Below are 24,064 nucleotides of genomic sequence, written 5' to 3' on the forward strand. Positions count from 1 at the left end.
ATAAGAGATAAGAGAAAGGATGTAGGGTAAAGGAATGGGGGGGGAAGAAAAAAACAATTAAATTCCTAGGAATGAATATAGAGAAGAAAAAATACATTCACACTACCATTTTCCTTTCTATTCCCCCATTACCCATATAGTTTCAGTTTCAATAATTATGATGATTTTGATTTTTAGATACTCTCCCTCTGCATTCTCTTCTTTTCAACTTTAAATTCAAGTAGAGGAATCCACATTCCTCCAGTCAGAGCAGATTTTGGCAATATCTTTCAGTGTGCTTGAAACTCTCAAAAGTAAGAAAGCAAGTTCCAGACTAGCATATAATTTACCATCAGATAATACTGTTATTATTATTATTATTAATGCATAATTCTACATTAATGTTTACTTCTTTCAACTTGACATACAGGTATAGAATCCAACTTTTCTTGATTGCAAATGAATTTTAATGAAGGCTGAAAGTGACTGAGACACTTGCCTCAGGTCTTCCTTTGATTTGCTAGCAATAAAGCTGGAATGTTTAAAATCCCAACACACCTCAAAAATCTACTCCACCCAAGCTATATTCAAAACAATCCCAAGGCTCACTTAATTCCTGGTTCTCCACAAGTCAACAAGCATTTATTAGGTGCCTACCAAGGTCCAAGCTCTGTATTAAGCTTTGGGGATAAAAGAAAGGGGGAAAAACAGTCCACACTCTCTAGAAATTCAGTCTAAAAGGGGAAAATAGTATGCAAACAACTGTGTACAAACAGCTATATCTATAGAATAAACTGGAGATAAAGGGTTTAATTCATGCAACTTCAATTCTTATTTCCCTTTTTAATACCTACCAAGACACTCTAAAGGAGGGGAACCCTAAGCACAGATTAATGTTGTAACCCTTTTGCATTGAAAACAAATATTGTAATTTTTTGTACTCTTAAAGTGTTCTTTATTCTATATTAGTTTTTGTAAACCCCCTTTTCTAGCATCAGACACCCCCTTATAGATAGCTCTGCCTCTAATCCTAAAAACAAAGATGGTCTGACATAATTAAGCCCCACCCTTGAAGTTGGCACAGGGGAAACCATTCCTACACCAGGTGCAAATCTCTCTTTAAATTGGTTCCTCCCACCACAAAGTGTATTTAAGAGGGCCCAGGCCCTGCTCTCGCCCTCCTTTTCTCCTACAAGACTCAGACAGCTGCCCATAGTCTTTTCCCCTTCCTTTCTCCAGGCTAGATCCATGAGATCCCAGTTTCAAGAGGCTGGATCCATGTTGATCTGAGCCTAGTCCATTGTTTTGTGGCTGCTTCCTTTCCCCTTCCTTGTCACTGCTATTCTCCCCAGCTGTCTCATTTTCGCTTGACCTAACTTCTTAAAAACTCATTTTCTTTAACCTAACTTTTCAGAAACTCACCTTCTTGAAGAACCAAAATGAGATTCCCCATGTGACTACTATCTCATTAGGGATCAGTGGTTCCTGTCTTCACTTTAGTCTCTTTCCCTTTAGGTCATAGAAATACTGAAACTTATTATCTTGCTGCTTCTCCAAAGACCTTAACTTGTGAATTTTGTGATAACTTGCAAGTCTTTCTAAGCCTTTCTTGTCTCCTAATCAGAGTTTAGTGATTTCATTGCCCAAAAAGAAACTACTGCTATCCTTCTAGGGTTTCCCACCTCAGATGCTCCAGTAGCAACTCTTGCTATATATCATGTATTAGTAACCTTAATCTCAAATCTTTTCCTTAAATATTTTCCTAACTTCTAATTTCCCCCCCCTCTTATCCATAGTTACTGATTTTATGTTATAGACAAGAAAAGTCTGAGAGACACAAGAGATCTTGGTGGTATCTGTTCAAAATTTCCAAAATAAGAACATGTGGCCCAGATAAGTGACCTGATTTAAGTCAAACAACCAGATAATGAAAAGGCCACAACTAGAACCCAGATCTCGTCATTACAATTTGGGGCTGCCTAGAAAGTCAAAAAGCAAAAAAATTAGGGGCATCTAGGTGGCACAGTGCATAGAGCAGCAGCCCTGGAGTCAGGAGTACCTGAGTTCAAATCCAGCTCAGTCACTTAATGACCTAGCTGTGTGGCCTTGGGCAAGCCATTTAACCCCACTGCCTTGCAAAAACCTAAAACCACACACACACACACACACACACACACACACAATAAATGGTAAACAAAAAATCATCTTTTTCTTCAAATCACTTTGAATAATATTTTTTAGAAGTTCAAATATTTAAAATAACTCCACTATTCTTTTGTTATAATTCATAAATTATATGTATTTGTTTTGAGTAATAATGAAGATGACAATACTACAGCAAATATGGGGAAGTTTATATTCAACTGGTAGTGGATTTAGATGAGCAAGGAACATCTGGGGTACAAATGGTCTTACCAAATAGATCATAAGCTTCATAAGGGTAGGAAGCAAATTAATTTTTATCTTGTTTCCCCAGCATCTAAAAAATGCCTGGCATATAGTAAGTGCTTAATGAATGTGTTCTGATCAGCTAAAAGTGAATATATAAAACCAGAAAACCAGATATGCAATAAGAGTCTGGTCTATATGTAATCTAAAAGAGGATCAAATTTACACAAACACAACTGACATCTAAAATATCAGTTTATGTCCCAGTCCTAAAGAAGGGTAATGTCAAGGAATGTTCAAAATACCAAACAACTGCACCCATTTCATATGCTAACAATGTTATGCTTAAGATTCTACAAGCTAGGATTCAAGAACATGTAAATTGAGAATTACCAAAAGAGCACCCTGTTTTAAAGAAGCAGAGAAACCAAAGATCAAATTGTCAAGCATTCTTTGGATTATGGAAAGAGTTCCAGAAAAATATCTACTTCTGTTTCAAAAACTACACTAAAGCCTTTGACTGTATAGATCACAACCAAACAAGGCAAATCCTTAAGATTAGAGTATGAGATCATTTTACCTGTCTCTTGAGGAACCTATATATCAAGAAAAGACAGTAAGAACTGAAATGAAACAACTGATTAATTTAAACATTGAAAAAGGAGTATTGCAAGGCTGTATATTGTCTCATGATTTTTTAAACTTACCTGCAGAGTACATCATGTGAAATAATAGCCTGTATGAATCAAAAGTCAAAATTAAGGTTGCTGGGAGAACAATCTCAGATATATATTATGACATCACTCTGATTGCAGAAAGTGAAGAGGAATTAAGAAGCCTCTCAAATAAGGTGAAAGAGTACAATGTAAAAGTTGGCTTAAAGCTTAAATTTAAAAAGAAATCTAAGACATCAGCAACTAGTCTCACCACTTCCTAGCAAATAGAGGGAGAAGAAGTGGAAGCAATGTCAAATTTGATATTTTTGAACTCAAAGATTACAGCCATGAAATTAAAGGATGCTTGGTCCTTGGAAGGAAAGATTATTGAAAACCTGAGAAGCATACTAAAAAAAGCAGAAACATCCATCTTACCAACAAAGTCGTGTATAGTCAAAACTATGGTTTTTCCAGGAGCAATGTATGGTTGAGAGCAGGATAATAATAAAAGCTGAGAGCTACAGAATCAACTCTTTCAAACTGTGATGCTAACAGAAGACTATTGACAATCTCTTGGTCAGCAAGCATGTCAAATCAATCAAAATTTAAAGAAATTTAGGCTATTCACTAGACAGAAAGTTAAATCTTAGACACTTTGGCCACATAATGAGAAGATAGGACTCATTGGAAAATACTCTGATCTTGGAAAGGACTGAAGGCAAAAGGAAAGGGATAGAAGATGATGAAATAGATATTATAAAACAATAAACTTGAACTTGAACCGTCTTCAAGAGATAGTGGAGGATACAAGAGTCTGTCTGGCATGATATGGTCCATGGAGTCACAAAGAATTGTACATAACTGAAAAAGTGAACAATACTAAGCCATACAGGAAGTTTTCTTTTTAAGATTTCTTGGGACAACTAGGTCATGCAATGGATAGAGAGCACCGGCTCTGGAGTAAGGAAGATCTGAGTTCAAAACTGGTCTCACTAGCTATGTGACCTTGAGAAGTCACTTAACCCCACTGCCTTATCAAAAAAAAAAAATTGCTTGAAATATTTTCTCCTTATCAGTTTTCCAGGTCAAGGATGTATGCCTATGTGTGTGTGTACTGCTATGAAATGCCTTACTTTTAACAATATTGTCTCTTGGAATCATTAGCATTCTATTTAGTTCATTCTGATTTTTAGGAAATTTATTGTTCCCTGAAAGTTTTGTACCTCCTGTGCCAAGCTGTTAATTTTCTTTCTTCTAGAGTTCTTGATTCTTTTCTAATTTTTTCCATTAGTACTTTCATTTCATTTATTGAAAAATCATTTTTACTTCTTTTCTCTAACTTCCAGAAATTCTAGCTGAATTCGTGCCTAAGCTGTGTCTTTCATTTGAAGTTTTGTTTGCAGATGTTTTGGAATCACTTTTCTTCTGGATTTGTCTTTTTCATCCCTGTTATTAATAACTTGATTTTTAAAAATTTTTTCTGTGAATATTTTACTTTTTTTCCAATTATATGTAAAAATAATTTTTACCATTCTTTTTCCAAATTTTCTCTCTCCCTCCACATTCCCTGAGATAGCAAGCAACTGGATATAAGTTATACATCTGTAGTCATTCATACAAAACATATTTACATATTTACATACAAATTATGAAAGAAAACACAGGACCTATCACATCCCACCCTACCCCCCCAAAATAAACCACATACAAATAACAAATAATAAAGTGAAAAGTAGTATGTTTCAATTTTCATTCAGACTTCATCACTTCATACTCTACAAGAGGACAGCATGCTTTTATCATGAATTCATTGGAAGTGTTTTTGGTCACAATTTTACTAAAAATGACCTCATTCACAGTTGACCATCCTTGTAATACTGCTATTACAGTGGTATATTGTTCTCCTGGATCTGCTCTTCAGTTTTAATCAGTTCATGCAAATCTTTCCAGCTTTTTCTGAAAGCACACTGCTCACCTCAGTATTCCATTACATATACCATAACTTGTTCAGCCATTCCCCAACTGATGGACATCCTCTTCATTTCTGATGCTTTGCGCCACAAAAAAGCACTGCTATAAATTATTTTTGTAGAATTAAGTACTTTTCCTTAAAAAAAAAAAAACAACTCTTTGCCATACAGACTTAGTAATGGTATTGCTGTGTCAAAGGATAGAGAAATTTATAACCCTTTGAAGTTTTTACAGAATGGTTGGATAAGTTCACAATTCTATCAATAGGGTATTTATGTTTCAATTTTCCCCACACCCTTTCCAACATTTATCATTTTCCTTTTCTGTCACATTAGTCAATCTGATAGGTGTGAGCTGGTAGCACAGACTTATTTTAATTTGCACATCAATAGTGATTTAGAGCACCTTTTTAATAGGACTATAATTAGTTTCAATTTTTTCATCTGAAAACTGTTCAATATCCTTTAACCACTGATCAATTAGGGAATGAATTGTATTCTTATAAATTTGTCTCAGTTCTCTATATAAATGAGGCTCTTTCTTAGTGGCAGAGAAATTGAGGGGATGCCACCAAGTGGGGAATGGCTAAAATAAATTGTGGTATACAAATGTGATGGAGTATAATTGTTCTGTAAGAAAATCATAAGCAGATGAATTTTAGGAAAACCTGGAAAGACTTACAAGAACCAATGCTGAGTGAAGTGAGCAGAACCAGGAGAACATTGTACATTTTAACAAATTGTGTGATGATCAATGATAGTAAGAGCTTTTCTCAACACAAAGACAATTACAAAAGACTTTTTTTCTCATTTTTTTTTCCTTTTGTTTTGATTCTTCTTTCATATGACTAAGATGTTAACTGTTTTTAATAAGATTGCCATGGCATCACTTCCCTGATAACATGTTTTTCTTTAAGAATGAAGGACAAACAACACATGTATACCCTATAACAGATTACTCTCTGTAAAGGAGATAGGGGAGGGAAGAGAGAAGGGTAGAAAAATGTGAAACTCAAAATCTTACCAAAAAAAAATAAATGTTGAAAACTATCTTAACATGTAATTGGATAAAATGAAAGTAATTTTTTTTAAAAAAGGAATGAGGCCTTCATAGTAGCTTTTTGATGGTATTCTTTCTTTCTTTGCTCCTTCTTCCAGTCTTCAGACTTGATGTTAGAGAGTCCTGCTATTCCAGGAAATCAAGGAAAGCTCAGGTTGAGGAGCTGAAAAGTTCAGTTATCCTAAAGTGGAATGATGCAGGGCAAAGACAATTGCTGCACCCCTCCTGACTTGGGTTTGAGTCTGAGCTACAGTGAACTGCTCTGGGACTTAAATCCTATCAGTCATATAGGGAAAATCTAGTTCAGCAAATAGAATTGCAATCTTCCCTTAGGTAAATGTTTCTACAACTTCAGACTAGTTTGAAGCTGGAACTGAAACTCTGCCCTGCTCCTGAGGTCTAAGCCACATAGTTGCTAATAACTTCTGAATTTGTTTCTTAATATATTGTTCAAGGTCTTCCACTGCTCCATGGTGTCTAAGTGATTGAGAAGAAACAGGTTGTGAGAGTGATAAATGCAATGTGTGGTACAGAGTGCTGGACTGGTCACAGACTCATCCCCTCTAAGTTACATATTCATATTCAACCAAAGCAGAAGCCCCGAGGCAAAATGACTACTAGAAGAATTATTGTCAAGAAATTTGAGTGTCCCTCTGAGAGGGAACAGTTTATTGCTAACCTGGAAGGAAAACTGAGCCAACACACAACTGGCAACAGCGGAGCAGAAAAAGAGTGGACAATTTTCAGAGTTCTGATGTACAGTACTGCATTTGCTCATCTGGGTCAGAACACTTACAAAGAAGATCAAGACTGTTTTGATGAAAATGATGGGGAAATACAGGAGCTGCTAAATGGGGGGAAAAAGAGAACTCCAAAGAGTTTACCAGAAAGATAGTTCATCCATTTCTAAGAAGGCAGCATTTAATTTCATGAAAAGGAAAGTACAAGGGAAGCTTAAAGAGATGCAGGGCTCTGGTTCAAAAAGAAGGCAGATGAAATTCTGTTTTATGCAGATAATAACAAAATAAAGTTCTCTTAAGATGCCCTAAAGGCTATTCATAGGCCAAAACCCCATGATGCATCTCAACTACCCAGGGCTGTTGGATCTACATTGACTAACAATAGGAACTTGATCCTAGAGTGATGAGTTAAACACTTTCATAGTGGTTTTTTTTGATTTTGCAAGGCAATGGAGTTAAGTGATTTGCCCAAGGTCACATAGTGTTCTTAAAAGATCATCATTAATCAATGCAGAAGTCACTGACCATTTACCTTGAAGTCAATCCGTCCCTAGCTGAAGTTACAACTTTAGCCTTTAGGCTCCTTTCAAGTGGCAAGGCATCAGGTGCTGATCCTATTCCAGCTGAGATCTATGACACTGGCGGGGGGAGGGGTCTGACTGCAATTTTCTAGGTTAAAAGGCATGAAGAGACTATCTCTCAAGAATTCAAGGATTCCTCCAATGTCCATCTATAAAGGTAAAGGAAATTGTCTTGTGACAATCTTTGAATCACTGAGGGTAAGATTCTTGCCAGAGTCCTCTCAATAGGCTGATCCTTCACCTGGAATATGGTCACCTCCCTGAGAGCCAATGTGGCTTCAGAAAGAGTCGAGGAACAGTCTATGTGGTGTTTGCTGCCTGACAACTCCAGGAAAATGCCAGGAACAGCCTGAATACAACATCTGTAGATCTAACCAAGGTCTATGATAGTCAGACGTGAGGGTTTATGGAAAATTTGGTTCCAGATTGATTCATCAGTATTACACTTCAGTTTCATGAAGTAGGCTTGCCTGGGTTCCGGATTCTCTTCAGATTTCCCAGTCACCAATGGAGTGAAACAAGGATATGTCCTTGCTCCCATACTTTTTAGCATGATGTTTTCAGCCATGTTATCAAAAAACCTTCTCCAAGGATAAACAGGGCTTCAAGGTCAGCTACCACACTTAAGGTAAATTTTTCAACTTGAAAAGGCTACAAGTCAAGACCAAAGTCAGGGAGTGTTGGTGTGTGATCTTCTGTTTACAGATGACTGTACATGCAATGCAGCCTCTGAAGCTGAGATGCAGCAAAGGATCAATTCTGTGCTGCTTGTGCTAATTTTGGTCTAACAATTAACACCAAGAAAACACAGGTGCTTCATCAGCCCGCACCACACCATCCATATGGGGAACCATCGATTACAGCAAATGGAGAAGTTTTGAGTACTGTGGACAAGTTCACCTACTTTGGCAGTGTCCTTTCCAAGGAGGTACACATTGACAATGAGGTTGACATTCTCATTGCCAGAGCTAGCTCAATATTTGGGAGGCTCTGAAAGAAAATATGGGTAAAAAAGAGGTATTAGACTGATTACCTAACTGAAAGTCTATAAAGCCATTGTGCTAACCTAACTGCTATATGCCTGGGGAAATCCAGATAGTCTACCAGTACCATGTCAGTAAACTAAATTGCTTCCATTTAAATTGTCTTAGGAAGATTCTGAAGATCACCTGGTAGGAAAAGATACCAGACACTGAGATCCTTTCTTGAGCTAAACTGCTTAGCATTCCAACATTATGGTAGAGAATGTGACTACGATGGGCTGGGCATATTATGAAAATGCCAGAAATATGCTTGCCAAAAAGACTATTTTATGGAACTCGCACAGGGCAAGCACTCACAAGGGAGTCAGAAAAAGAGATACTGGGATGCCCTGAAGGTCTCCTTTTTTTTTTGCAATGCAGTGGGGTTAAGTGACTTGCCCAAGGTCACACAGCTAGGTAATTATTTGTATGTGTCTGAACACAGGTTCTCCTGATTACAGGGCTGGTGCTCTAGTCACTGTGCAACCTAGCTGCCCCCATTTGTAAATGTAAATACTCCAGGTGTTCACATGGACTATTTGTGCCCAACCTGTGGTAGAGCATTCTAGGCTCATATTGGTCTAATCAGTCATACACATTGTAATTTGTCTCAAACATAGTGATGTCATTTTGGTGGTCTTCAATACAGGAGGACAAGAACCACGTCCATGGACAAACATCCATTCCCTGGTCCATCTTGGATTTTTTTTTAAAATTTATTTAAGGCAAAGGGGTCGCACAGATAGGTAATTAAGTGCCTGAGGCTGGATTTGAACGCTGAGGCTGGATTTGAACTCAGGTCCTCCTAACTCAGGTACTCTATCCCACTGCGCCACCTAGCTGTCCTCATCTTGGATTTCTAACCATTATTAGGAGGAATGGATAATAAAGCTATTAGTTGGCATCTGTTTCCATTGTGACACCCAAGTATGACTGAAGGTGTCCAATAAAGACCTACTCTTATTCCATTGCATACCATATCTCAAGGTTCACTGGAGTACTGTGCAGGCAGGCTACTTGCTTAGAACTAGTCTCTAGAATCTATGGACCTCTTTGTCTTCCATCTTCTCATCTAGTCCAGAAAGATTACTCATAATGATTTTTTCTTGGATTTCCCCATTGGGATTCCGTCTAACTTTCTAATGAAATTTGGAGATTTTAGATTGAATTCACTATACCAGTTCCTGCTAATCCACCATCTTGACTCCACCAAACAAAAATGCCATGTCTAATAGACACAAGAACTGAAAAGCAGCCAAGAATTTATGAATCTTATGAGGGCAGACTCCCTCCCACTTCACAAAGAACCACTCCTCCCCTCCTTATCACCACCTACCACAAAGAACTTTTGGGAGTGCCTTCATTATTTCATTCAGAGCAAGCTTTGAGAAGTTTCAAAAGCAAACCAATCAAAGCACAAAGTTTAGTAAGAAGTTTACTTCTACTCTAACCTCAGAAGGTTACCTTTTTAATAGACCTTTTTAATGTTTTGTAAACATTTGGAACCTAAATGTCCCTCTTTCTCTCTGCAAGTAATACAATATCTGATGCATCTTATATGCTTAAGAAATAATTACTGAAAACCAGTAAAATAATATATGCAATGACTACAAAAATATAAATTGAAAAAAATGAAAGCTAAAAATTGTATAATTATACTTTTGCTGGGAGAGAAGAGTTGGGGAAATGTGTTCCCTCCCCCCCTTTTCTTTTCATAGTGAAGAACTATGTTGGGGGAGGGGGGGGCAAATATGTTCATTCTGAACCAATATAGATGCTGTTAGTTCATTTTGCTGAATTATTTTCTTTTTCTTTATTACTGTATTTCCCCAAGTATAAAAAATACCCTTTTTTCAAAAAATTTGAGGTCTAAAAACTAGGAGCATCTTATATAGTGGTTTCTAGAGCTTTTTACTTGCATTTTCCACTTTTTTGCACTTGATTTTGCACTCATCAATTCACATTTGTTACCAGTATATTAGGTTATATTTCGCCACATTCTGCTCAGAAATGGCTCAGAAAAGATCTTCATACAGTGCTCAATTCAAGTTCAGAGTGATCCATTTTGCAAAGGTTAAGTTTGGTCCTCCTCCAACTGAGAAAACAATCCAAGCCTCACGACAACAAGGAACCCATGAGAGGCAAGTCAATCAAATGGCCCCAATTGGAGAGGGATTGAAGAGATGGACTAAAGAGCAAAGGGCCATTGGAATTTCTGTGTCCATAAAGATGGGTTCAGCAGGCCAGAAGAACAGCTGATGAAAAAGAAGTTACTGATTTCAAAGGAGGACACAATCAGAGTTTCAAGTTCATGAAATGTAATGGACTAATAAGCATGTGTCCACTCACTAGATTTGCCCAGGGAGTGCTTGTGGTCAGCCTGAGACCAGAGCAGAGGCAGAGAGTCAGAGCCTCTCCTAAGAGAGTGATTCATCATCAAGCACAGATGAGGATGAGGTAATGGATTGGAATTGTGACAATGATGAGGAGTTGTATGAATTTTATGATGAATAAAACTTGAGTTCAGTAACTTTATTTTTTTTTCAAATTTCAGACCCCAAAATTAAGGTGTGTCTTAAACATGGACAAATATAGTAATTTTTTTAAAGGGATGGCTCAATGTAGTAGGGAAGACTATATTCGGAAATGAAGGTGATTAAAGAAAAGAAGTGATAAAAAGAAAGAAATGTTTGCTGAATTAAATTTAATATTTCAATATCCAATGGATCTATTATCATTAGCATGTATATGAGTAGTTAGGTGACACAGTGAATAGAGTGCTGGGTCTGGAGTCAGGAAGACTCATCTTCCTGAGTTCAAATCTGAAATCAGACACTTACTAAGCTATGTGACCCTGGGCAAGTCATTTGACCCTGTTTGCGTTAGTTTCCTCATCTGTAAAATAAACTGGAGGACAAACCAATCCAAAATCCTTGCCAAGAAGACCCCAAATGAAGACATGAAGAGCCAAGCTGCAAACTGAAAAAATGACGGAACAACAAAAAAGTGAGCATTCCTTTCACCAGTGTAAATAATAATTTATTCATACTTCTAATCCTGTACAAGTTGTATTTTACATGACTTTTTCTTCACTCCCTTTTTGGAAAAAGGATGTACCTAATATTGTCGAGATTCATTTAATTCCTCTAGTTCATTTAATGTTTTATGGAAACCAGTGTAGTAGAACTATTCAAACTTGTCATTCCTCACCTTTGCTATATGACTATCCTATCATCTTTAGTATCCGAGGAAAGATACAGATCTGGAAATGACCTTAAAAATCATCTAATCCAAGACTCTTACATTACAGATAAAAAAACTGAGATCCAGGGAAGTTAAGTAAATTTTCCCAAGATCACAAAGCTTGTACATAGCAAATATTTAAATACAAATGAGGTCTCCAAATCCAGAGATTTTCCTGCTATATCCAGGTACTTAACTTTTTTTTTGTATCACAGACTCCTATAGATAACTGAAGGAAACTGCAAATCGGATGTCATAGACTCCTGTAGATAAATGAAGGAACTGCAAATTTTTAGTTAAACTTTAGCAAAAATAAAGATCCCCCCCCATCCAAGTTCATGAACCTTCTGGCAGAAGTCCTATGGAAATCTGTAGACCAGATCAATAACCCCTATGCCACAACATGATGCTTTTCTTACACATTAAATAGTTTAAACAACAATACAGCACAATACAGTATGGTATTGCAAATACTGTTATAATCTCTCTGTAGTTTCCTTATTTAAAAAAAATGCATGTAATAAATAAATTAGATTGCTTCTATAATCCAATTCAATGACTTAGTGCCAAAATAAGTAATACAGACAATAAATACTACACAATTTCAGAAAGGGGTTAATCAATGGCACCTGAAGCAATTAATAAGAATAAGGTCGTAGGCAGGATCTAAGTTACTCTCTCCTTCATTTCTGGTTCCTAGTTTTCCTGATTCTCTCTCTCCTGCTCATGTAAAAATACATCTCATCCTTCTCCATGTACTCTCCTACCCCAAACACTGCTTATACTTCATGTCTTCTATCTTTCAGAACAATCTTGAATCCTCAATCAGCAGCAACAGAACATTTGGGGGCAAAGGGAACTGAAGCAGCAATCAGAAGCAGATGGAGCCCTTAAATTGGTTCTTGGCTCCTAACATTTGATAAAAATTATACAATCACATTGGCTACAGAAATATTCATAGCTAAGAGCTTTTTAATTTAAAATACAAAAATATTATTAAGTTAAAACTACACTAAGAGACATTGGAAATTTCTCTCAAAGGCCTAATGTGTTTAGGGCACTAGATTTTAAATTGATAAATTTTTCTCCCAAACTGATACACAAGATAAAAAGTTCTAAATCATACTTTCCAACTCAATCTTCAATTGTCCAAGGTTCAAGCTTAGAGTCAACTATTAAAAGCAGGTCATGCTCAAAAATGCCGTAAGGGACACTAAAGAGAGATAAACAGGTGACTTCCCAAAGTCTTTAATAGCTAGCATTCATGTAGTGTTTTAAGGTTAGCCAAGAGCTTTATTAAATATTATCTCATTTTATCCTTACAAACAACTTGGGTGGGGAAGAGGGAAGTTTTCCCCATTTTAAAATGTGAAGTGATTTACATACAGCACATGAGCTACTAGTAACTGAGGTAGCATCTGAAATCAGGTCTTCATGACCAAGAATCCAGCACCTTCTCCCCGTTACATATTAAAGGTTCTTTAAAAAAAAAAGAGTTAGATGACTTTGTTTTTTCCATTGGATAAATATCTAGATGAGGCAGAAAACAAAAGATGACTACATTCTTCTCCAGATCTACAAAATATGAGATTTTAAATAGATGATCTCTAAGGTTCTCTGCTTTTTTAAAATTATTATTTTCTGTCCCATAAAAAGAGTACTATCTCTGGAATAAAAATGGGATTCTTCCTGGGATATTTGTTGGGACCAGTCTTTATTGCACTTTATTCTAAAAGGGAAAATATTGAAAACATTTATCTGCAAATGACTAATCTTTTCTGAGTATTGACTTTAATTGCCTCCTTCCTAAGTTTGTTGTGATGATGGTCAAATGAGAAGTTACAGTCCTTTGAAAAATTAACACGTTTCATAGTTGTGTATTCAAAAAGCTTCAGGAATTCCTATTGGTTTTAAAATAAATTAAAAACTTTTCTAGTTGATATATCAAACCCTAGACAAAATAGTTCCACCCTACTTTACAAGGCTATTATTATATATTATTCCCCCATCATGTACTTTACACTCTTGTCAAACTCGCTGATCTTCATACATGGCATTTTGTCACCTCTTCCAATGCCTAGAATGATCTCATTTCTCATCCTTCACCTCTTTAGAGCTCAAGGTCACCCAATACAACAGACCTTTCTTATTTCCCCAGTTAATAGTGCCACTACACATATTAAATCTGTAAATACTACATACACATATATATATGCATATATGTTGCTCCCCCATAAAATATAAATTCCTAGAAGTCAATTTCATTTTTTGTCTTTGTACCTCCAAGTCCTCAAACATAAACTGGCATGTGAATGGCTACATATACGTTTGTTAAATGAATGACTGATAACATGCTGGACATCATCAAGAGTATTAGAAAAAATTATCCTACACTTATATACCCTAAGGAAATATAACTACAGTTCTGGTCCCTAAACCTCAAACTTAATATAATCAGAAAAGAGCAACTAAAATGATCAACAGAGTACAACAATGTTCTAAACAAAAAAAGTTAGGATTCTACTATCTATAAAGGCAAAGATTATAGAGAAAATATTCTCAATCTGTTGTCAATGAATTTATTTTGCTTAATATTTTGATAACTATATTTTGAAATAATTGATTTCCTTTATATAATTTATTTTATGCAATAAGAAAACTATTCTGAGAACAGATGCAGAGAATTCATCAGAATGCTAAAGGGGTCTATGACAACAAAAAAGAGTTAAGAAGCACTGCTACAGAGAGAACAGAAGTTCTGCTTGTGTTATTATAAAAAAGTATGACTATCATTCCATCAGGCACAATTTTGGTCTATCTGCGATGGAGAATACGATACCATCTGTATCCCAACAAAGAATTGTGAAGTTTGTACAAAGACCATTACCTTTAATTTTTTAAAAAAAGTTATCTTATGTAATTTTGCCATCTCTTATATTTATTTTTTTTCCTTAAGGATATGATTTCTCTCTCATCACATTCAACTTAGATCAATATACACCATGGAGAAACAATGTAAACACTAACAGAGTGCCTTCTGTGGGGGTGGGGGGTGGGGGAGGGAAACAAGATTGGGGGGAAATTGTAAAATTCAAAATAAATAAAATCTTAAAAAAAAAGTGTAGCTATTATAACCATGAACTTATTCCACATCAAATTCTAGATTATCAGAACTTTATCCCCTCATATTTAACTTAAGTTGTTCAAATAAATAAGAGCATTATTTTATTGCAAAGAATCTTAGGAAACTTTTTATATAAGGTGACAAGTTGAAAGTAGGTATTTTTATAAATTGACTAAATAAATTCATGAATGATAATGGGCTAAAGGAAACCAGAGATAACTAGAGCAATATCCAAGCCTTTTCCTTGGATTCTGTCCTGATTGGTGAGTTCTTGACCAGGACTGTTTTTTCATGAGTGGCTTCAAGCTATACTGATTTTCACTCCCATTTCTATGTCAACTCACTCTGCCAACAGCTCCATCTTCTCCACCTTAACCCTTCTCAATCCACCTTATCCAGTTTCCCCTTCTTGTTGTTTTCCCCTATTAGAACACATAAGCTCTGTGAGAGTAAGGATCATCTTGTTTGCTTGTATTTAGATCTTCTGCACATAGTAAGTGCTTATTGCCTTCTCTTTGTCTCTCTCTCCCTCTCCCTTATCCCCAAGTTGTTTTTTAAGATAACTATGGATTTTTACCAATAGGCATGATCTTTTACATCTAAGCTATACCAGAAAAAGCCAAAAATAAAATGTTATGTTCTTAATACAATATCCCTAAATGATTCTACTTTTCCTGGAACATAGAGATGCAAGACTGCGGACAAAATTTGGTGGTATGCTATCCATTTCCCATAGCTGTTAGCCAACTTTCCTAAAAGAACAGAACTACACTGGCTTACAATGACTTTTCCACATGTCCCTGGCATTACTAGGTGAGTACCAAAGACAACTAGGGGACTTTTTTTTATAAGTGCTGAAGGACAAGGTTCAAATGAATAAAGAATGCTATAGACAGTGTTTGGGGTAGAATGCTAAGGACTGGAATATAAAGCCAGGATCTTAATGAAGATGCATTTGTTGGCATCAAGTGTTAAGAACTAAAGTATTTCATTGGAGGATAATATTTCATATTAACATTTTGGCTTCTTAGCAGGCTACTTATTTTAGATACCAGGCCTGTGGAACTCTGGTTTATTAACATGTTTGTCACACTCTCATTCAAAGTCTACAATTCTTGTACCTTTTTTAAGTATGTGTGTACAACCACATTTATGTTTCATTCCCTCCTCACTCAAGACTCTGGGTATTTATTGTACTCTAAATTATTGAATACTAATAAATTTTAAAAGATAATCACTCTGATTTTTCTACATTATATTTATGCCCTGTCTTCCCAACAGCATTAAAACAATGTTAATTAGGAGCTATCAGGTCACCTAGATATGCTTAGGCATTTCATCATAACAACTGGTTAAGACAGTCTTATTCAAAACTAAAGAATCACTTAGGATCACAGGTCTTAGAGCTTTATTTTACAGATTAAAAAACTGAGCACTAAAGACGTGTGGTGATTTACATAGGTAGGAAGGAGAAAAGCTGAAATTAATTCAAATCTGGTGGTCTTTGCACTATACAAACTCAAAATAAGCATATTCATGTAATATTATCATAGGAACTTGAAAAATCTGAAGTACTGAATGCTGCTATTTGCTACATCTGCAGAGGAAAGGAGTATGAAATGCAGTGAAAGGAAGAAGGGCTCCCTAATCACCAAAATCTTCCTTTGTCCTGTAGGTGAACAAAGAAAGTATCTTGGGCTGTATGTGCTCATCTACTTTGAGTTTCTAAAAGAGATACTTCTTTATGTGTCTGTAAACTCTCCAGGACTCTTAAAATATAGTCTCCACCCAAAATTGGAAATTAGTGCTCTATAGCAAAAAACTGCTTCTACCCACACCCTTTCCTTTAAGTTAAATAATACATCTGGTTCCTAAATTAAGGAGCTGCTCCTACAATTTTGTAGAACAAGGCCAAAAGGTGTGTCCAGTCCACCTAACCAGGTTCAGCATGTAGAAATTCAATTCAACAAGTATTTATTAAGTACCTACTATTTGCCAGACATTTTTCTAAGTGTCAGGAACAGAAAGGGAAAAAAAAAAAAAACTCACAGGGGGTGCAAGAAGACCCAGAGGAAAATAAACTGTATACAGAGCAAGCACAGCACAAAATAAGCACTTGGTACTTTATCCATATACAAAGACAATCAAAAAAAAAAGCTCCTTCAAGGAGATGGCCTAGGAATGAAGCAAATGATTCCAAGGCAATGACGTCTAACTCAAAGAAGGGCACAAAAGGGCACTCAAAGAAGGGCACATCCATAAGAATTTCTGTGAACTGAATACTTAGTTTTATTAACTATGTTTTGGGGGCAGCTAAGTGATGCAGTGTAAAAGAGGCACCTGAGTTCATATTCAGCCCCAGACACTTGACACTTATTAGCCATGTGACCTTAGACAAGTAACTTTAACCTCACCATCTCACCAAAAACAAAAAATTCCCCACTACATTTTAAAGTATTTTATTATTTTCTGAAATGATTCCTAATTACATTTTAAATTGACTCCAGCTACATTAGGTAGTGTAATGGGCATTTGACACCTTTGATTCTAAGATGCAGAGGTGAAGAGGAAGAGTTTTCGAGGCAATGGGATCAGTCTGTGAAAAACAGTCTGGAAGTGATTTGTCAAGTCTGGGGAAAAACAAACACATAACTTAGCCTGGAATAATGCAAGCACTGAAAAGATATGCTGGACCTAGACTGTGAAGGACTTTAAATGTAAACAGAGGGCTTTGCATTTTATCTTAGTAGCAAAATCAAGCCACAGAGGCTTGTTGAGCAGGGGAGTGACATGATCAGAGGTTCTCTGTTGATTCAGAACCATAGAATCATCAGTTTGGAGCTGGGTAAGATCGCAGAGACTAACTAGTCCAAACTCCTCATTTGATAAATAAGCAAAACTGAGGGTCAAGAAGACTAAATGATTTGCTCAAAGTTACTATACAGGCAATAAGCATCCAAAGTCCATGCTATCTGCTCTGCACCATGTTGTTCTGCTATATCTCTGTTACAGCCACACTTCTGCTCCACTTAAGACCCTGGAGAGAACTTTGATCTCATCCTCCCCATCCAATATAGTGATTCTGTTCTGCAAATCAAAAGTAGTCAGGGATTCTTGATTAAAAAAAGAAGGAAAAAAATGATAAAAACAATTTGGGCACAAAATATTCTACTCCCTAACACTGCTTTAAGAAGAAAGAAATGCACCTGGTAGATGCAACAGCTAATTCAGCACTTCATTCGTCATGGTAACTTGAAAAAGGAAAAAAGACAGATTCCAAAGGAACAATAAGCCTTAATTTAAAAGGTTTGATTTTTTAAAACTACTTTGGAGATTAAAATAAAAATACCAACTGGCCTCTATTTCATAACCAACCAGGTGCTTTCTATTGTTTTTCATAGGAAAACCCAAAACATTAAAATGGAAGATGAAAATACTTAATTTTTTAAATTAGAAAAATGTAACTTACACTTAATTATACATGATGATAATAACAGAAAAACTAGTTACTTTATACAGTATACTATATATGTAACTTAGCATGTAAAAAATTTTTTAAAACAGATTTCTATTGCTAAGGATAATATTAAAATTTACTTTCACTATTTAAATGGAACCAGTGAACATTGTAGAATGGTGGTATCTAAGGAGTACGAGAGTATCAGCCTCAATTTAAAATTCACTATAGATAAACACAAGATTGATCTATGCCCCAAGATCATACACGTTTCAAGCAGTTACAGGTAAACTAGGAAAGAAACACAGTATTGGCCAAATTGATATTGTACCACCGCAAGTGGGCCCTCACTACTGTTGGGCAATTCTACTATAGTTCTCTGAACAGCTTAACTGTCCCATTATGTCCTTAGGCTCTTAACTTTTTCATTCCTCCTCAAAACTCCCAAGACTCCTCTTCCCCCTCTCAATTGAGAACTTTGTCTCAGAAAAAACTAAGAGCTTTCATATGATTTTCCTCTTCTCTCATCTCTTTTCATTTTACTGTCCTTCTCTCACTATCTCCTCCACCTGTCTCACATGTTATGAAATTACTCTTTATCAAACTCCTCTGATCCCATCTCTCCAGACCCTTTTATCCCTATTTTTTTAGGTTTTTTGCAAGGCAATGGGGTTAACTGGCTTGCCCAAGGCCACACAGCTAGGCAACTATTAAGTATCTGAGGTTGGATTTGAACTCCGGTCCTCCTGACTCCAGGGGCGGTGCTCTATCCACTGTGCCACCTAGCTGCCCCTTTATCCCTATTCTTTACCTCATTTTCGGTCTCTCCCTTTTCCCTGGTTTCTTTCCTACTGCCTACAAATATGACCATGACTCCCCTCTATCTTGAAAAAACCCTCCAGATCCTTCATCATATTTCTCTTCTGCCCTTTGTAACTAAAATATTCAAAAAAAGTCATCCACTTTTCTTTCTCTTAACCTCTTATAGTTCATTGTTCTCTTCAAAGTTCCTCTTGCTCTCTTAATTGCCAAATTCAATAGTGTTTTCTCAACCTTCATTCACTCACATTGACTTCTCTATAGTCTTGGACACTGTAGATCAATCTCTCCTTCTTAACTCTTCTCTCTAGGTTTCTGGACAACACTCTCTAGGATCTCTATTAATCTGACCTTTCCTCAGTCTCCACATTCTAGCTGTTGCCAAACTGCTGTCAATCTCACCCTTGCAGTATCTCCTGCATATGCCCTTGCTCTTTTCTGAGGCTGCTACCACCCTAGTGGAGACCCTACCTCAAGCCTTGATTACTTCAATAGCCTGCTGGTGGGTCTGACTTCCTCAAGCCTTTCCCCATTCTGTTCCATTCCCCATTCATCACTATTTTAGTACTGATTTTCCTAAAATGCAGGTCTGATAACCTCACCACCTTCAGCTCAAACTCCAGTGGTTTCGTGTTGTCTAAAGGAGCAATGCCCTATTTGGGAGTCCTTCATAACCAGGACCCCTCCTACCTTTCCAGTCTTTTTATACTTAACCCCAAAACACACTCTTCAATCCACAACACCAGTCTTCTGGCTGTTCACAGAGCAAGACTCTTCATCTCTCAGCACTGGCTATCCCCTATCCCTGGAATGTTCTTTCTCCTCCACTCTAATTACTAATCTCCCAACCTTCTTTAAGTCTCAATTACAATTTTGAGTTCTCCAGGAAGCCTTTTCTGATCCCTCTTAATTCCAGTGTTTTCCCTCTTTTAATTATTTCCTATTTAACCTGTAATATAGCTTGCTTTACATAAATGTTTGCGTATTGTCTCCCCCTTTAGTTGTAAGTTCCTGGAGAGCAGGGACTGTCCTTTTGCCTCTGTGTATTCTCCAGTGCTTAGCACAGTGCCTGGCATACAATAAATGCTTATTGTATATCTTCTGGACCAAGCCTGAAACATTTTTGTTGTTGTTTTGGATGATGCTTTTCAATCATGTCTGACGCTTAATGACCCCATGGACCAACTATCCATGTGGTTTTCTTGAAAAAGATACTGTAGAGTAGTTGGCCACTTCCTTCTCCAGTTTTAGATAGGGATTAACTGATTTGTCCAGGGTAAAACAAGCTAGTAAGTCTCTGAGGCAGATTTTGGACTCAGGTCTTCCTGAGTTGTGCCATTTAGTTGCCTCATCTGAAACATAGTAGGTTCTTAATATACTTTCAAAAGTTAAACTAAAAAGTATTAAAAATATATCCTTTCATGCTTTTTTAATCCAACAAATCAAAAGCTGAGGTCTTTTATTAACAAATATTAATTAGAAGCAATTACAAAGATCATCTAGTCCCCAAACTAGAAAATGAAGTCTGAGAAGCCCTACTGTGTTCTTCTCTCACCCACCCCATGATTTCTGCAACACTAAACAAAGCCTTTTCAAAACTTAGAATCAAAACTTAGAAATCCATGGGTTCTTTGAAAAATTATACACCAAAGGATATGATATGGCAAGTTCATTATCTCTGCTCCTGAGGAGGCTGAGGGTGTTGGTTCATTAAAAGTTTGGAAACTGAGCAGCATGATGGTTAAGCTGATCAGGTATTCATGAGTGTTGTATCAAAAGGGAAGCTCTTGGAAGCAAGGGGCCACTAAGTTAAAGAGGGTTGAATTAAACAAGTTTGGAGATAAGGCAGGTCAAAGCTTCTATACAGTTTAGTTCATAGGATCCAGCAGTAAGTGGCTACCAGAGTTCTAGCCTGTGAAGGAAGGGAGGCAGGACTGGGTGGGGATAGGGGGAAGGGGGTGCTGGAAGGAGTGGGCAAAAGCATCAACAGTTTGCTCAAGTACAGATGTTCTTTTATCCACTGCATTCAATTAAAACACAAACACTCAAACAAGAGTTACTGAAACAGTTTAAGTTATCATATTGCCTTGTTCAAGTAGTTTCTTTTGTGGAATTTTTTGAGATTTTTTAGAAGCAGCAACTGGGAGCCCTTGAACTAATACTTATATTAGAGACCAGGAGGGAAAAGTTGGGTTATAAAAAAAAATGATTCAGCTGGTGACATTCTCCTTTCCAAAGTATCTAATCAACACACATTTATTAATCACCTAATAAGTGATAACAGGCTGCTACACAGTCAAAAATGGAATTTATATTCTGTCAAGGTAACAACATGTCCATGTTTGGATCGTGGATTTGGAGTTGCAAAAGAAGTCAGAAATCATTTAATCCCCATCCACCCACTATTTTCCAGATAAGGAGATGAGGTTCAGAGAAATTGTGCCTTGCCCATGCCAAAACAGGAAGTAAAAGAGAATGTGAACACAGGTCTGTACCTTCAAAAAAGCACTATTTTGCTTTTCCCATGTAAATCATACACTATATTATCAAGGAACCTACAGACTACTCAGACATAGCAGGCACAGGAAGGGGACCAAACCCACCTCCTGCAAGAGGGCTTTCTCAGCCCCCCCCCCCCCCCGTTTCTGCCTTCCCTCTTGAATTACTTTCTACTCTTTAGTAAGTTCTATACAATCAACTGTTTGTTATTTTCCCCTACTAGAATATGAGCTCCTTTTTTCTCCCCCTTTTTTTATGTTCTCTATTTCATTGTCCAGCACATAATTACTAAAGAGTTATTCAAGATCCCTTCTAAAGTCTCGGAACTTAAGACACAGTAAAGAAAATTCAATGTGTGAAATGTCTGTAAACACTCAAACCTTTCCTTCTTTAAGGGCCAGGGTACAAACTATCTTCGGCGGACCTTTCTTATCTCAAAACAAGTCATTGCACAGCATATCAGTAACGTGACTAAACTTTAACAGAGCTCAACTTCCTTCAATCTGGAAAAAAAAAAAGTTTGGTTTTTTTTTTAACAAAAAAGTTGCTTCCGTTGTGTTGAAGGGTTTGTTGGCTTGTTTTCTCACAAAGCTTCTAACGATTTTTTTTCCCTGTTTTGGTTGTTAAATCTTAACGACACCAGCGAACACTAAGGCACTCGACTTGTGATCTCGCCTCTCCTTCAACACCCTGGGATTGAAATAAAAGCAGCGGGCGGCGCGCACTGCGGCAGGAGGCGCAGGTTCGAGTTCAGAGGCCCGGGCTCTTTCCTCAGAGGCCACTTTTCTAGTTTCCCACTCCCCGCCACACAACTTCCTCTTGTCTTCTCCATTCCTTTCCTTCACGAGGGGCAGAATCTACAGGAAAGAACCAGCCGACACAGCAAAAACACAAAAAAGCAAGCAAGCGTGAGGCCAGGCGCCGGCCCGCCGGCTCTAACAGCTGCGGCTCGGGTGCCCGAGCCCGACAATCCGGGCCAAGCCCCAAGTAAAAAGGCAAAGCCCCGGGGTGGGCGGCGCAGGGCGGGCCGGGGGGCTGAGGGGAGCGAGCGGGCCGCCACCCCCTCGCACCCACCCGGCGGGAGGGCAGGGCCCGGCGGGGTGGGCGGGAACCCAGGCTAGGGGGAGGGGACAGGCCGGGAGGAAGAGGCCGGGGCGGGGCGGGGCGAGCAGGGAGGAAGGAGGGAGGGAAGAGGCGGGAGGAGGAGGAGGAGGAGGAGGAGGAGGAGGAGGAGGGCCCGGCCGGGAGGGTCTCTACCTGCAGCTCCGCCCGCTCCACCTCCCACTGGGCGCGCTCCACCTCAAAGCGGGCCCACTCGTGCTGCAGGAAGTGCAGGATCCCCGGGAGGCTGTACTGGGCTCGGGCCGCCCCCGCTGCGGCCGGGGCCGCCCCGTCGCCCGCGGCCGCCGCTTCTGCCAGGGGCCCGAGCCCCTTGACGCCCGCGGCCGCCGCCGGGTGGCTGTTGCTGAAGAAGACGCCGGGCCCCGCCTGCTCGTCCATGGCGGCCGCGGCGGCAGCCCGCTGCGGACCAGCGCCGGCTCTCGCAGCCGCCCGGGCGAACGGCGGCAGCGCGCCTCCTCCTCTTCCCTCCGCCCTCCTCTCCCCGCCCACACGCGAGTCAGCAGGGAGCGGCCGCCCGGGCGCCGGGGCCGCCCCCCGAGCCGCTGACGGGCCGGGAAATGGGTCAAGTGAGAAGCGCGAGCGCCCCGCGGGCTGCTGGGAAATGTAGTCTCGGGGCCGCGGCGTTAAGCCGCTCCAGTTTGGAAGGGGGAGGGGAGGGAAGGAGGATTCTTTCTAAACTGGCGCTGAGACCCTTGTGCCCTCCCTCTTTCCCACCCCTCCGCTGGGAGGCGAGCCTGGGCTGGAGTGTAAGGACCTGGTGCACACACACACACACACACACACACACAGACACACAAACACCCCAAGGAAGTTGCGTGACAGCTCTCTCTTGGGCTGTTGCACACAGGCACCCACAACCCCCTCTTCCCCCACGAGAAGAGCTCTGGCCCATCCGCCTTACATCCCAGCTTCTCTTTCTAGGAAAAAGTTCAGCTTGAGTACTTCCGTTAGGACCAATTCCTCAGTACCCTGAACTGTACATTCCAATTGAAAAGTAAAAACATGGTAATGAATTTTGTTTAGTTTTGTTTCCCCATCCTCCGCTCTGATTGTGTTTGGTGTTGTCTTTCAATCCTCCACTAATCTTTCCAAAAATCCTTTCACCAGTTTTTTTGGAAGTTTGATTTGGCATACACTGAATAAGTAACTTAATTTGGGTAGAATTGTCAGTTTTATTATATTAGCTCAGCCCAACCATGAGCAATTGACATTTTTGTTTAGATGACTTTATGTGAAAAGTATTTTGTAATTGTGTTCATATAGTCTCTGAATTTGTCTTGGAAGGTAGATTCCCAAGAATTTATATTGTTTACAATTACTTTAAATGGAATTTCTCTTTTCTGTCTCTTGTTCTTGGGTTTTATTGGTCATTTATAGAAATGATATTTATATGGGTTTGAATCC

General features: G+C 38.4%; 1 protein-coding gene across 3 annotated transcripts in view; it reads right to left on the reverse strand.

Moving 5' to 3' along the window:
- The window catches only part of STRN (striatin), a 172,898-nt gene extending 149,694 nt beyond the window's left edge, over positions 1–23,204 (reverse strand). Inside the window, exon 1 of one of the 3 annotated variants that reach the window (XM_074209698.1) lies at positions 22,796–23,204. In XM_074209698.1, coding sequence (XP_074065799.1) covers positions 22,796–23,038 — 243 coding nt within the window. In that variant the 5' untranslated portion in view covers positions 23,039–23,204. The remainder of the gene's footprint in view (positions 1–22,795) is intronic. The other 2 variants (XM_074209700.1, XM_074209699.1) reach the window with 2 other exon arrangements.
- Between the last annotated feature and the right edge of the window lie 860 nt (positions 23,205–24,064).

This window comes from Macrotis lagotis, chromosome 1 (assembly GCF_037893015.1).
Source record: "Macrotis lagotis isolate mMagLag1 chromosome 1, bilby.v1.9.chrom.fasta, whole genome shotgun sequence".
Classification (NCBI taxonomy): Eukaryota; Metazoa; Chordata; class Mammalia; order Peramelemorphia; family Peramelidae; genus Macrotis; species Macrotis lagotis.